At 38.4% G+C, this 13,511-nt stretch overlaps 2 protein-coding genes across 3 annotated transcripts in view; one reads left to right on the top strand and one right to left on the bottom strand.

Annotated features, from left to right (window-relative positions):
- Positions 1 to 5,532, bottom strand: part of spata5 (spermatogenesis associated 5) — a 167,483-nt gene extending 161,951 nt beyond the window's left edge. Inside the window, exons 1-8 of the mRNA XM_020917598.2 lie at positions 5,333 to 5,532; positions 4,613 to 4,734; positions 3,884 to 4,041; positions 3,499 to 3,557; positions 2,656 to 3,291; positions 2,455 to 2,584; positions 1,932 to 1,988; positions 1,372 to 1,495 (exon numbers count right to left, since the gene is read on the bottom strand). Of these exons, the coding sequence (XP_020773257.2) occupies positions 1,372 to 1,495; positions 1,932 to 1,988; positions 2,455 to 2,584; positions 2,656 to 3,291; positions 3,499 to 3,557; positions 3,884 to 4,041; positions 4,613 to 4,734; positions 5,333 to 5,480 (1,434 nt within the window). The 5' untranslated portion in view covers positions 5,481 to 5,532. The remainder of the gene's footprint in view (positions 1 to 1,371; positions 1,496 to 1,931; positions 1,989 to 2,454; positions 2,585 to 2,655; positions 3,292 to 3,498; positions 3,558 to 3,883; positions 4,042 to 4,612; positions 4,735 to 5,332) is intronic.
- Positions 5,533 to 5,804: 272 nt separating this feature from the next.
- On the top strand, positions 5,805 to 13,162 carry nudt6 (nudix (nucleoside diphosphate linked moiety X)-type motif 6). Of its 2 annotated transcripts, none has more exons than XM_020917590.2 (5): positions 5,805 to 6,139; positions 7,568 to 7,771; positions 10,002 to 10,057; positions 12,214 to 12,268; positions 12,783 to 13,162. In XM_020917590.2, exons 1-5 carry the CDS (start codon positions 5,887 to 5,889, stop codon positions 13,160 to 13,162), a joined length of 948 nt encoding a protein of 315 aa, XP_020773249.2. In that variant the 5' UTR covers positions 5,805 to 5,886. The 2 variants fall into 2 exon arrangements, with proteins under 2 accessions (XP_020773249.2, XP_055014958.1); XM_055158983.1 differs by having other exon boundaries at positions 6,002 to 6,139; positions 6,788 to 7,771.
- The last annotated feature ends 349 nt before the right edge of the window (positions 13,163 to 13,511 follow it).

Below are 13,511 nucleotides of genomic sequence, written 5' to 3'. Positions count from 1 at the left end.
TTATTATCACTATAGACCAAAAACCACACTGAGAATTTCACTTCCTCATTTTCATGTTTTGGCCATGATTTGATAAAGCCAGCGCAGAGTATGTTAGCATGGTCTGGCAGCAAGCTGGAGAATATTTTTCCCAGATTTGAATACCACAGGGAGAATTGAAATATGCTAATAAATTACAGTTGTACAAAGAATGCTTAAAGGGAAAATGCCAGGAACTAATCACTACAGACAAGTTTGGAAAATACATGAAATGCATTATTATTGGAGTACAAAGAAACAAATGGCTTGTGTCCTGCAGTGTCTACAGTCAGGTCACAGTAACCTGAAATTGTCTTTTTCTCAGGCTCTGACTGGCTGTTATAGGAAGCCATGTTTTTTTTCCAGAGAGGTCTTGACAAGGCAAAGAAAAATTATGATACTCAGGGGACACAACATAAGCACTTTGAAATGCATCCAGCAAATAAAGATGGCTTCCTGTCCCATTGTCTGCTTTTCTAATATGAGTGATATTAGTTTGAAAACCATTGCTAATGACATAGTGATCAGTGCGTTATTCCATCCAATCTACTGTTGCATCCTTAATGGAAAAAAAAAATCATCTGATTTAAGTCTGGTTTACTTTTTTCAGTCTGAGATTTTGTCTATTTTAGTCCAGTTTTAGATCTGACCTTGTCCAGATTTATTGTTGGTCTAGTCCTGGTGGTACATTAAAAGCCAAATATAATATACAATAGCACTTGTGAATAAAATTGTGAATATAATTGTCTTTCAGTATCTAGAAAATAACACCAATGTGTGTTGTTACAGATTTACAGAAGACGTACAGTGTGTGTATTTGCTATAAAGTTATAATCTATGTCATCTGTGGATGATTACATTATAATTTGAACATTAAAAATGTATTGATGTAAAACAACATAAAAAAGGTGTCTCCTGACTTGCAATGACTAGTGGGAGATGTCACCTTATGCATCATCACATCCAAGAGCCACAGAGTTGTGGGCCCCTTTCTATGGATAGCTGCTGGGCAAGCTAGTGAGTAGCAATTTTTTTTTTTCACGCTATCACTGATTAAGAACATATGCAATGAAGCAATGACGTTTTGCATACAGGAGTGTAAAGACTACTTAAACATGCATAAATCATGCTAAATACAACTTCAAGAGGGTAAATGAGAAGGAGAAAGAACTATAACATGATTAAAACCTTTAAAAAGTTGATTTTGCAAAATAGATCCGCTTTAAGGTATTTTCAGTTGGCTATTTTCCATTCTATAGAATGGTTTAAGATTATATATTACTCCAAAAGGGGATAGACGCAGGTTATGCAGACAGTTTCCTTCATATATTACACTGTGTAATGTTCAATTACCGAACCAATTCCATCCATCAAAGTGAGAAGAGATGCCACCAAGCGTTTCTCCACTTCATTCTGCGCTCCCTCTCTCTTTGGACAGAGGGCGTCCAGTTCATCAATGAAGATTATAGCCGGCCGTCTGTATCAGGAGAGAGGAGAGAGAGGAAAAACAGTCATGCATTTATCTTCTTAAACTTCAAAGTACAACAATGGATGCATTCACTACAAAAACAGATGGGTAATAAAAAAAAAAAAAAACACTAGAGCATATGTATGTACTTAGCACAAAAATTTCCATCTTGTTAAAGTGACAAACAAATTTACCAAATGCAAAATGAAACAAAAAATATAAAAATAATAAACAAAATAATCATTTTAAAAATAATAAAATAAATAATAATATTTAATTGCTTTGTTGTAAATTTAAATACAAGCTGATATTCTGGGATACTGCTAAAACACAGTATGACAGCATGTGGTGTTAACTGCCTAATTTGCTAAAGTGGGCCTGTATTGACTTGCGTCACATAGAACACAAAGATGATGCAATTGTCGGGCAACACTGCAAGGTTTACCTTTGAGAAGCTTCGCTAAAAATCTGCCGGAGCCTGGCTTCAGTCTCACCATAAAATCTGGAAAGGAAACATAGAAATTAATTTGATCAAAAATGTCATGTTATTTTTTGTTCTTATTTTCAAGAATGGGTAATAATAATATACTCAGTATACATAATGTGATCATGTAAATCTCTTGAATGGGGACAGAAGTTAACATCTCTGTATTAATAATAATCTAGTCAAGAAAAAATCCAGATGAAAATTTTAAATAGTGTGGCTTGAATATTTATATTACAAATAATCATCCAACAACTACAGAATATTTGAGATATGAAACCCAAAAGACACTGATGAGGGAGCGATAAATATATTTTATCCATCCATCCATTTTCTTCTGCTTATCCAAGGCCGGGACACGGGGGCAGCAGTTTAAGCAGGCACTCCGAGACTTCGTTCAGCCCAGACACTTCCTCCAGCTCCCCCGGGGGGAGGATTAAAATAAATATATTTTAATAAATGAATATTTATCTTTTAATCTTACTTGCTCATAATCTCTGGTCCGTTTATCACAGTCATATAAGCTCCCACTTCATTGGCTATAGCTCGACCAATCATAGTTTTCCCCGTTCCCGGGGGCCCATACAGCAGAACTCCTCGTGGGGGTGGGATACCTGGAATGACAGGAGTAGGTTTTAAAATAACCCTAACATGTATACAATTTCTTGGCAAGACAGTCACCTACCATAATTTGTAAACAGCTCTGGATTTTTCAGTGGAAGCTCAATCGTCTCCCTGATAACATCTAATTGGTTACTGAGCCCGCCAATCATGCTATAACTAATTCTTGTGCTTTTGGATTGTTCTTCTGTATCACTCTGAGCTGCCCTGTCTTTGAAACTCACTTTAGTGGTGCATGAAAGGCAGTAGAAAGTGTCTGTACTAAAGACACCACCGGGGGGAGCTGTAGGACACGCTCCAGCTTGGTCTAAGTTCAATGGGCTCTCTTGTACATCTGCAGGTGCGTTCTGGGAGTTGTAGGATGGTGTATGAGGAGGTAGGGGTGATGAAAGAGAAGGGAGGGGTGCAGTCCGACGAGGGGTGCTTGCTGTGGGGCAGATGTCTCCGCCTGAGCTTGGTGTGTGTGGTTCAATGTCGTCTACGTTGAGCAAACTCATTTGTAGGGACAGGTCAGCAGAAGTGCAGTCCAGTATAGGGGGGTCTACAGAGGATTGGTCAGTCTCAGTGTCCTGTCCCAGAAGAGGAGCGGGTCTCTGCAGGGTCACTCCATTCTCTCCCCGGATGCTCTCTACTTGCAGACTGCACGAGCGACCAAAGAAACTCAGAGAAACAACATTACCGGGAAGAATGATGTTTCCATCTGGAGAAGACAAAATCGTTATTTATGTATTCACTCTGTTTGTTTATGTAATATTTTTATCCAGTATACTTGTCAGCAGGCTAATAATATTGTATTCTCAATTGCTTTGGTTCACGTATAACAAAATGTATACATTAAAAGGACAATGAGGACTCAAATTGCCATATAAAGAGAAAACTTATATATTTAGTGAAAGGGTTAACTTACCTAAAGATCGTAAAAAAAAGTTTTTGAATTCATCTGTGTCAAGTTTGTCGTCCTTTGACCTAAAATTAGTTGAGAAATGTTTTAGTGACAGTGAATGCAGTTGCAAGTATATGTCAGCAGATGGCAGCCTTTAACAAGAAAAAAAGGTTTTCTGGGGACTAAAGACTGGTACAGCAGCAGAGGGGGGTAGATTCAAATTAAATATTACTCAAATAGGAGTAAAAGTATAAGTACACTACTACTTTGAGAAATACACAAGTTACTAAAGTAAATGTAACTCAATACTACCCATCTATATGAATTTGTTGTGTGCATGTAAATTAAGATATATAGATGGCAAAAAAACAAACACAATCATCAATTCTCGCTTTGTGGTGTAGGGTACCTGGTGGAGAGAAGCACCTCTGTGGCCTGAAGCACTGGTCCGGTCACAGGCTCCACTGTCACCTGCTCTCCCTGCTTCACCCTCAGGTTACTAAGAGCACACTTCTGCAGCCCCACCTTTCCACCAGGGAACAACGCAACAGGCCAGCCCAGACACACCTGATGGACCACAAATTAGGGCTATTGCGATTTGCGAATAAATTTGTGATTTATAGTTTTAATAACAGGTTTCTGTTTAAACTAATGTAGCTCAACGGTGAGTGTGATAGTGACAGTAATTTCTCATTAATTTTTCTCATAGACTTTCTGTAAAAAATGCATATTCAAAGTCCGAAAGCTTGCTCAAGTCTAATTAGGTATATGGTAACTAATAACCACTAGTTAGCATGCAGCTGGTTAGGGTTCATGATGCCTTTGAACTCTTAATATTTTAATTTTTCAAAAAATCTTTGGAAAAAATTAAGGGAAAATTTACTTCTGGAATCAGAGCAAGTGGTCACTGTTGAGCTCCATGCAAAGATCAAATTTCAGAACATGCTTTTTTAATTATAGTTTGAGCAGCTTTAATTCAGAATAAGATATTTTGTGGTTTGTGGAGAGAATTATGATAATGCTAAATGTGTCCATTCAAATTGTGATTTTGATTTGATTGTGATTAAGTTTACAGCCCTAAAAGAAATACATCTCCAGCTGATCTACAAGGAAGACAACAAGTCCAGCGTGTGCTTACGTCCTGTCCAACAGAGCTGGTCAATAGTACCGGTCGACCTATACACACTTTGGCAGCTTTCATCGAGTTGAGTCCCATTTGGGCAAGCCATGATCTGCAGCTTTTAGGGGTTTTGTCATCGGCTGTGGGAGAATGACACACAAAAAGATTATCATTACATTCACTGTCCATAATAATGCCATAGAATATTCAGAGTTAGTGAATTTTGTTCACTTGCTCCTGCATTTAAACTTTTTTCAGACTTTTGTTCAAATGCTCATTCACTTTCCATTACTAGACCGATTTTTTTTTCTTACAAAAAATTTCCACTGAATTACATTCTATACTTTCCGAATTACACTGATGCATAACAAGCTACGGTAGCTATTTGCAGAGACAAGATGCACATTGGAGTCATCAGGATCTTAAGACCAAAGAGGTTGAAGGATGCAAAAAAAGTACTCCAAAATAATTACATATTTTTTCTGTTCAATTGGAATTAATATATTTAAAGTTGACATCAAATTTTGTTTTGTTTTTTCCCTTTTTCAGACATCTTGAGCGTAGCCTAGTGCACATCATCAACTCACATCCTGGACCAGTAAGCATCAGTGAGGAAAAGTAAAGAAACATCGTGAATTCATTGCATCTTTGTGAAATTATACCTAAATCTGCTAAACATCAAATACAACTCCAAATTATAAAACAAATATTATTTTTTGATAGAAGACATTTTCAAACCTTTTTCAATGAAGTCGATGACAGTGAATACGTTGCTATTTTTCAAGCTTTGACCTGAAGAATCACGTGAAACCTCTTCCTGTAGCCCAAGGGAACTGTCCGCCTCACTATTTCTTTTGGATTTGCTTTTATTTTTCTTGGAAGACATTTTAAAACTAAAAATCCTCTCCACGTGAAAGCGAAGACATGTGTAAACACGACACCGTGCCGTAAACTTCCGGGTTGGCGCTTAAGCCCGCCCTATTTTACCGTAAACATAAAAAAGTTGGTTGCAAATGTTGTTAATTAACTCCAAATATACGTTTTATAGTAGTTAAAGTTAGTAAACGAAATCAGAAGGATTATTTACAATATTGTGTACCACAATATGTGTCAAATATGCCATAGTTATTGGATATTGCTAGTTTGTGTAGATTAAGCTTTCTCTATTATCTCTTATTTACGGTACTTATGAAACTTCCAGGGCGGACGTAGCCTGCTAGCTGTTCTGTGCATGTACGTTGTACATTAGACAGTATTACTAATAAAACTGTATTTCTGTGTATAGATTCGATATGTCAGCCTTAGTTTTGAACTGTAGATTTTTAACCTTGCTTGGGAGGACGTTTAGAGGAGTCGCGACCTGTCCTACACGCAAATTTGTCCGTCCACTTTCATATTCGGTGGCCTCCTGTCAGCTGCAGAAGACGGAGGGTCCCAGCGCTCTCACTGGCAAAGTGGATCGGTTCGGAGGGGTGACAGTGGACTTGGGTGACAGCAGCGTACCAGAGGACATAAGCGAGGACGCATTTAGTAGAATACTCCATGGTATGTGTGTTAAGACCTCACCAGCGGAAAAGCAAACTTACCCCTGAGAAGAGAAAGCTTTGTTGACAAAACAGGTGCTTCGTGTTGGACTTCAGTAAAATGCATGTCATTACTTAATCACATATACATACACAAATAACAGAGACCAATAATTCCCTGTCTCAACCTTTTTTTGTTCCCCCTCAAAGTATCCATCAACATGCGTACTGCAGAAGGCTTTGTGTTTGTTTTTTGTTACTTGGAAAAAACACATTCCTACTAGGACTGGCTAACATTAAGAAGTTGTTAATAGCTTTTGATTCAATACGTTATGATATATTTTTAATCGATTCTATATGGTTCAGTAAAAAATAGTAACTAAATCATGGCTGTGATACTAAAAGTCTTTGTTAAACCACTTCTTGTGCAAAGGTAATATGAAACACACCCATTTTAATCATCAAAACAGTGAAAATGTCAGTGTCATGTGTTGCATGAACAAGCTTCCTTCCTCTGAACAAACAACAAAACTGTAGCTCTGTAACAAAATAATATTGTAAAATATACCAAAACATACTCTTGGCAATATATCTATACAGCAGCACATGATATTGATACTGTATCATCACATTAAACAATCCATCCATCCATTTTCTTCTGCTTATCCAGGGCCGGGTCGTAGGGGCAACAGTCTAAGCAGGGACCCCCAGACTTCCCCCTCCCCAGACACTTCCTCCAGCTCCTCCGGGTGGACCCCAGGGCATTCCCAGGCCAGCCAAGGGACATTGTCCCTCCAGTGTGTTCTGGGTCTTCCCTGGGGCTTGTCCAGAACACCTCCTGAGGGAGGCACCCAGGAGGCATCTGGAACGGATGCCCAAGCCAGCTAGCTCCTTTCGACGTGGAGGAGCAGCGGCTCTACTCCGAACTCCTCTCATGTGACTGAGCTCCTCACCCTATTTCTAAGGGAGCGCCCAGCTACACTGTGGAGGAAACTCATTTCGATCGCTTGTATCCGCAATCTCATCCTTTCAACATTACCCGGAGCTCCTGACCCTTAAACAATACAATATATCAATATTTAGATACTTTTGCACACCCCTAATTCCAGCTCTACTGATCTATAATTTGTCCTGATTTACCTCCATTGGAATAAATACATTTAATGTCATCCTGAGAAACATATGCAAAGCAGTAACATTTTCATGGACAGTGCATCTTTAAGTGTTTTATTGCACCTTAATAATGGAGACTTATCCACCGCCACCTGCTTGTCCCCATGAAGATGTTATTTCTTGCCTTGAATGTTCCATAATATGCCATTTATCTTGCATTACAGGAGTTTTTGCAGCTCAAACATACCTTGAAAAACATCTTACTATGAGCTAGGTGACATCTCTTTCTCCAATATATGAAGTGCAACATGGTTAAATTGTACCTTTTTTTCCTCAGACTCATTGGTGCAGTGGAGGGCAGAGGAGAAAGTGGCAGTTTGGCTCAATATCCCCATCTCTCTGAGCAGATGTGCAGCTGCTGCCTCTACACAGGGCTTCACCTTCCATCACGCCAAATCCCACCACATTGTCATGGCTCTGTGGCTCCGAGAGGGCGAGAGCCGGCTCCCAGGCTTCGCCACTCATCAAGTAGGAGTCGCAGGTACAGAGCTTTAATAATTCACATTAACATACATCTTATAAGGGAAGGAGTAAAATGTTACAAACCAAGCAAATGTATCATAAAAAGGCTGAGGAGTAAGAATACCTGATTTACACCTAAATACACCCATCCATTTTCTTCCGCTTCTCCGGGGCCGAGTCGTGCGGGCAACAGTCTAAGCAGGGACTCCCAGACTTCCTCCAGCCCTCCGGGTGGACCCCAAGGCATTCCCAGGCCAGCCAAGAGACATAGTCCCTCCAGTGTATCCTGGGTCTTCCCTAAGTATTTAAATACATTTCTAGTTTTGTTTTATGCTGGACAAGGTGGAATAATTTACAGGTTGACATCTCTAGTTTTCCTGTATAATATATTGGGGAAATATAAAAGCCATGATGATTTCACTGGAGTCAGTATTGTGCCAAATCTGAAGTAATGTGTCTAACCACCCACCAGAGGGCAGAGTACAGTTTGTTCTTATCAACTGTGGTCCTTTTGGATCATGTCAGAACATGTCCATTGTCCACGGGCATGATGATGATGGGCATGATGAAATCCATTGTAATAACTTGGCAAATCAAATGTTAAGTAACAGCCGACCTCCATCACTACAAATCAAATTTATCTGGAAAACACAAGGGCATTTTCTCACCTTTAATTAAAGGTGCACTATGTAACATTTCCAGTGGAGAAGTTGTTGCTTTGCCTGGTATGTTCCAAATACATGGCAGACACATATCTTGCATGTATACATTTATTGCTCAAAAACACTGCGATAGATAAGTTTAATGTTAATACTTTGGAACATACCAGGCATGGCAATTACATCTCCATGGAGACAAGCAGGTGGCAGACCCATACATGAAAAGTTACATAGTGCATCTGTAAAAAACAAGTCTGAATGGGAGCAAAAGGAAAACACAAAATTACTCACTTTAAAACAAACACCATAGCATTATTTATTTGAATTATTGTATGTGTATATTATTGTGATTTATTTAACATTTTACATTTCAAAGCAGAAAAACAGAGTTACAGAAATTATGTTTTTGTAGTTGTAGATTATTAAAAAAAAGTCTTGAAGCCAAGCCATCGCTCTTGATTACTCTTGGACTCATTAAGTTAGGAAGGCTCTTGCACATTTTCAGTGAGCATGTAGTTTCTTTAACCAACACTATACTTAATGATAGACTGCATCATCAGTGAAGAGCCATATGGCACAGAGGCCATATTACGTCATTTTCCTCTCACTGGTCCAACTTAGTGTCAGTCTTTAACATGAGCTACACCACTGTCCACATCTGGGACATCAATTTGTGTACTTCCTTAGTCACTACCTGAAAGTCACTCCAACAGAAGGGGAGTTAGCAGATGATGTCCTGTGATCACCAAATACCAAGGAATGAGACAGAGAGAAAGCGTAGCTATTAGAATTCCTGCAGTGGGAAAAGTGTAATCTGTGACCAGTTATATAAATCGGAAGTCATTTAAATAATTCACAATTCAAATTAATAATTTTAGTAATAACATAATTTTAACAACATTTTAAATTGCATAAAAACAAAATTCACTGGCTATGTTTACATGCACACTAATGTAGTCACGATGCTAAAATTTCAAACTCGATTTTGATACTAAGGAATATACTCAAGACAGATTCTGATATCATGATGATAATTTTAAAAAAAAAACTGTTTTTATTTGGGCAGTAGAATGTAATTTTCAACAGTAAATTGTAGTACTTTTTTACATTTCCATGTGGTTTTATATTTAGGAAAGGTTCATTTCTGTCCTGTGAATATTACTTTTTTAGTATTGATACCTGCTGAAATGAGTATCTAGTTTTAGCATTGATTATTATCTGATTTTCAATACTTTTGACAACCCTAATACACATAAAAATCTGATTTTTTCCAAATTCTGGAGCTGTAGGATTATTGAAATGTCATGAAAATTGCAACACCTGTTCAGACCCGCATCAGATTTACATGTCATTTTAATAATCTGACAACTCCAGAAATCTGCGTGTAACCGCAACCACTGACAGAAATCACTGTGAGACCAACAAGTTATGTGTTAAATTACTCTGTGATAAACTATGTCCATATAACTGTTGATATTTGAAATGGTGAGGGAATTCAGTAAACCACAGTACACTTCTTCATTGTGTTTAATGCTGATTAACCTGCTTAACTTGTGTGATTAATATTTATATTTTTATTACCTTTCCTAGGTGCAGTTGTTGACGAGTCAAATGGAAAGGTTCTGGTTGTTCAAGACAGAAATAAGGTAGGCTATGAATGATATTAGTAATGATGTTTTTCTATTTTTGGGCAAATTTATCATCTGCAATTAGTGATTCAAATGTGACTGAACACCTAAAGTCCTCCTACAACCAAATAGAGCTGCTAAACTGGGCATTAGCTGAAGGACTAAAAAAGGAGTGAGGGGGAGGAGGGGCGGGGTCTGAGATATAGGAAAAGAAATAGTATGATCGGTATCACGCACTTCAAACTCCACCTATGCAGCCAGGTGCTATTAAATTGCCATTAGAATCTGAGAATATCTGATACCAGTATCGGATATTGGCACATATACTAAAAAATTAGGTAAATCGGATATCGGCTTCCAAATATTCAGTCGATATCCTTGTTGGACATATAAATTTATGTAATAAGACTATTTATGGCCATTGTTGGCCCAGAAAGCCTCAATATCTTAATTTTTTTATTTATGCCAAGTTGTTCTGTAGTTACTTGAGGGATAAATAACAGCTGCAAAACACAGTTGGGTCAGTTTTGTCTTATTTTATTTTTGTTTAAGGGAAACAAATGCTGTTTACAGTCCTTACACTGGTACCGGTTGATATTTGGTGTTGACAGATACTTAAAGCTACAACATCGAAATCAGTGTCTTTACTGTAAAAGCTGGATCAGTGCATTACTACAGTTTAGTAGAAAACAAAAGTTTAGTGTTTAGTTCAACTTTAGACAAAATGAGCCGGGTTTGGTAAGTTTGGCCAGCAATAAATTAAACTATTCGAAAAAACATGTGGCAAACCACCAAAAACATTTCCTGCTAATTTGCTAAAGTGTTTACAGCTCTGTTGCATCAGTTCTACTGAAGGAGAGTCACCATCAGTAATCTCCTGTTGATCAGACCCGCAGTCCATCAGTGTGTTGACCTGTTTGGGCTGAGAGTGGTGAAACAGCCCCTGCAGTGTGCTTCATATAACAGAGCTAGTGCTGTGGGGCTCCGGAGCACCACCCCTCTCACAACAAGTCTATTTATCAGTGTTTATCTGCACAACTGGTCCCAAACTGGATATAATTTCACAGCTTTTCCACATCACTAAGCCTCCTGCATGCTATACAGACAAACAGGCTCACTATTTTGGAGAGAGAATTCCTGGGAAGTTGACAAGTTGTTGATGATTAGTAATGCAAGGCAGCTAAGTTGAATTCTGAACAATAAATACACTTTAAAGGGCTTGCAACAGATTTTCTCCCATGTATTTGAGCAGAATTTGTCTTGACTCTGCACAGATATATTCTATAAGCAGCTCTTGAGGTCAAAATAAGCTCACTCTCTACGGTCTGCATCTAATTAGAAAATGTGTACAGTCTAATACTCAGGAAGTGCATGTTAGCTTGCTAGCTGTTGATAACTTTACCATCAAGGAAAAACTCTCATCTAATCTCAAGATTAGTGAAAGGCACCTATAAACTCATCATGGTGAATAATCAGGATGCTCAGAATGCCTAAGGTAAGTGAGGAATAACTTTGGACCACAAATTGTTAAACATGAAGTAGTTTTGTTTGTCATGATTTAAGACATAGTAAAAATCGGATACAGCACCTTTAAAGTGCTGTTGACAGATCTCCATAACAGAACACGTGTCCAAGCCCAGAATGTGTTTAACCCAGAGTGAAGCAGTTAGTGGCTAAGACGTTTTTATCATCTGCAAGTACTGTATGTCAGTTTGGTGTAAGAGAGCCCCAGCTGTAATAATTCTATTATATATAATTTGAGATATGGGGACTCAACAATGAATTTTCTTATGCCCCTTTATTCAGGAATATAAATACACATTTTTCAGCTTTTCCATACACAAGTATAGTAGTGCATTTTTTACCATTCAAAAATACAATAAAATGTTACATGACATCTATCTTGATAATAAACCCAGCATTCAACATTTGTAAAGAGCTAAAAAAATAAAGTTTATACAGCACTGGTATAATTTAATCAGCAGCGTTGTTCAATATGACCAAAGTGAAGTGTAAGCCACACAAAAAACACAAGTGTGAAATTCAAAAGGCACATATGTAACATTAAATAAAACACATCTTTACTGGTTCTTCTATTTAAAAGCATTATATGAAACATGGATACATAGCTTTGTTTAAGCTGAGTTAACTGTGCTTTTTCACTGTCATTTCAGACAAAGAATGCATGGAAGTTCCCTGGAGGTCTGTCTGATCCAGGGGAGAATATTGGTGAGCAGAACTGACTCAAACAAGTTAATAGAGTACCTCTAATCCAGGGGTATCCAAACCTTCACTGGGGGGTCATATATTGAAATATTTTTGAAGTGGATGGGTCACAGACCAGTGTCAGTACAGTCAGTCATTCACATTGGTGCATTTTACACAGCTATGATAGCACCACACTATCTTTAAAGAGGCTTAGGACAGTAATTTTTGTATTTATTGTTTGTTTTGTTTGTTTTTATCACAATGCAGTGTGATTCTATTGAGGTAATTGTGCTAGAATTACTTAATTTATAGTAAAAAATTAAAAATAAAAATCTGCCAATGATCAATTGGGACAGATTGGATTAATTCAGCAGGGAGCCTGAGGGCCAGTAAAAATTGCTGGAGGGCTAGATTTGGACCCCCGGACTATAGTTTGGACACCCCTGCTCTAATCTAAAACTCTACATTCATAAAGTAGGACTTGTCCTAAAGCAGCACGTGTCTTATATACACATAAGTTGTGTCTTGTTCCCAGGTGCCACAGCGGTGCGCGAGGTGTTGGAAGAGACTGGAGTGCACTCACAGTTCAGGTCTCTGCTCAGTATTCGGCAGCAGCACAACCACCCCGGGGCTTTTGGCATGTCCGACCTGTACCTGATCTGCCGCCTCAGGCCTCTGTCCTACCACATCAACTTCTGCCCACAGGAGTGTCTGCGCTGTGAGTGGCTCCCCCTGGAGGAGCTGGCCCGGACTGCGGACACCACCCCTATCACCTCCAGAGTGGCTCGTCTGCTGTTGTACGGTGTGGAGCATGGATTCAGCCATATTGACCTCACTATGGAGGAGATGCCCGCTGTGTACTCAGGCATGTTCTACCAGCTCTACCACCGACCACTACCCAATAAGAAGGCCTAGATATCTCTTAGCGATTATGGCACATGCTGTTACAGTAATTTAAGCTCTAATACATTTATAAACAGCCAAAACAGGTCACAACAAAGAAAATGCAGTCCATCCACTGGGTCAGTTTTAGATTTTTAGATAGACCCTTAAAATATAGTAGATTTTTTTAGAAGGCTATTTGCCTTCTGGGTTTTAGGCAAGTTGCCAAGCATCTTTCTATCAGCATAAGTTGAAACATAGAATTTTTGAGATTTTAATTTAGGTCATTGTGTATAACACACAAAAAAAATCACTGTTGTGTCCTTGCCATCTAAGCATGGGTAAACTTGCCTTTTAAATCCATAGTAATGACTTTATATTT

The sequence above is a fragment of the Boleophthalmus pectinirostris genome, unplaced genomic scaffold, assembly GCF_026225935.1.
Source record: "Boleophthalmus pectinirostris isolate CB_2022bp ecotype Guang Dong unplaced genomic scaffold, ASM2622593v1 HiC_scaffold_23, whole genome shotgun sequence".
NCBI lineage: Eukaryota > Metazoa > Chordata > Actinopteri > Gobiiformes > Gobiidae > Boleophthalmus > Boleophthalmus pectinirostris.
Note: the sequence above shows the minus strand (reverse complement) of the source record. Positions and strands in the feature narration are given on the sequence as shown.

Bases quoted from the DNA above. Each gene is read 5' to 3' on its own strand.
- nudt6 (XM_020917590.2), top strand. From the start codon at position 5,887: ATGTCAGCCTTAGTTTTGAACTGTAGATTTTTAACCTTGCTTGGGAGG. The intron at 7,772-10,001 runs GTACAGAGCTTT...TACCTTTCCTAG, and splicing joins TCATCAAGTAGGAGTCGCAG to GTGCAGTTGTTGACGAGTCA. The intron at 10,058-12,213 runs GTAGGCTATGAA...CTGTCATTTCAG, and splicing joins TTGTTCAAGACAGAAATAAG to ACAAAGAATGCATGGAAGTT.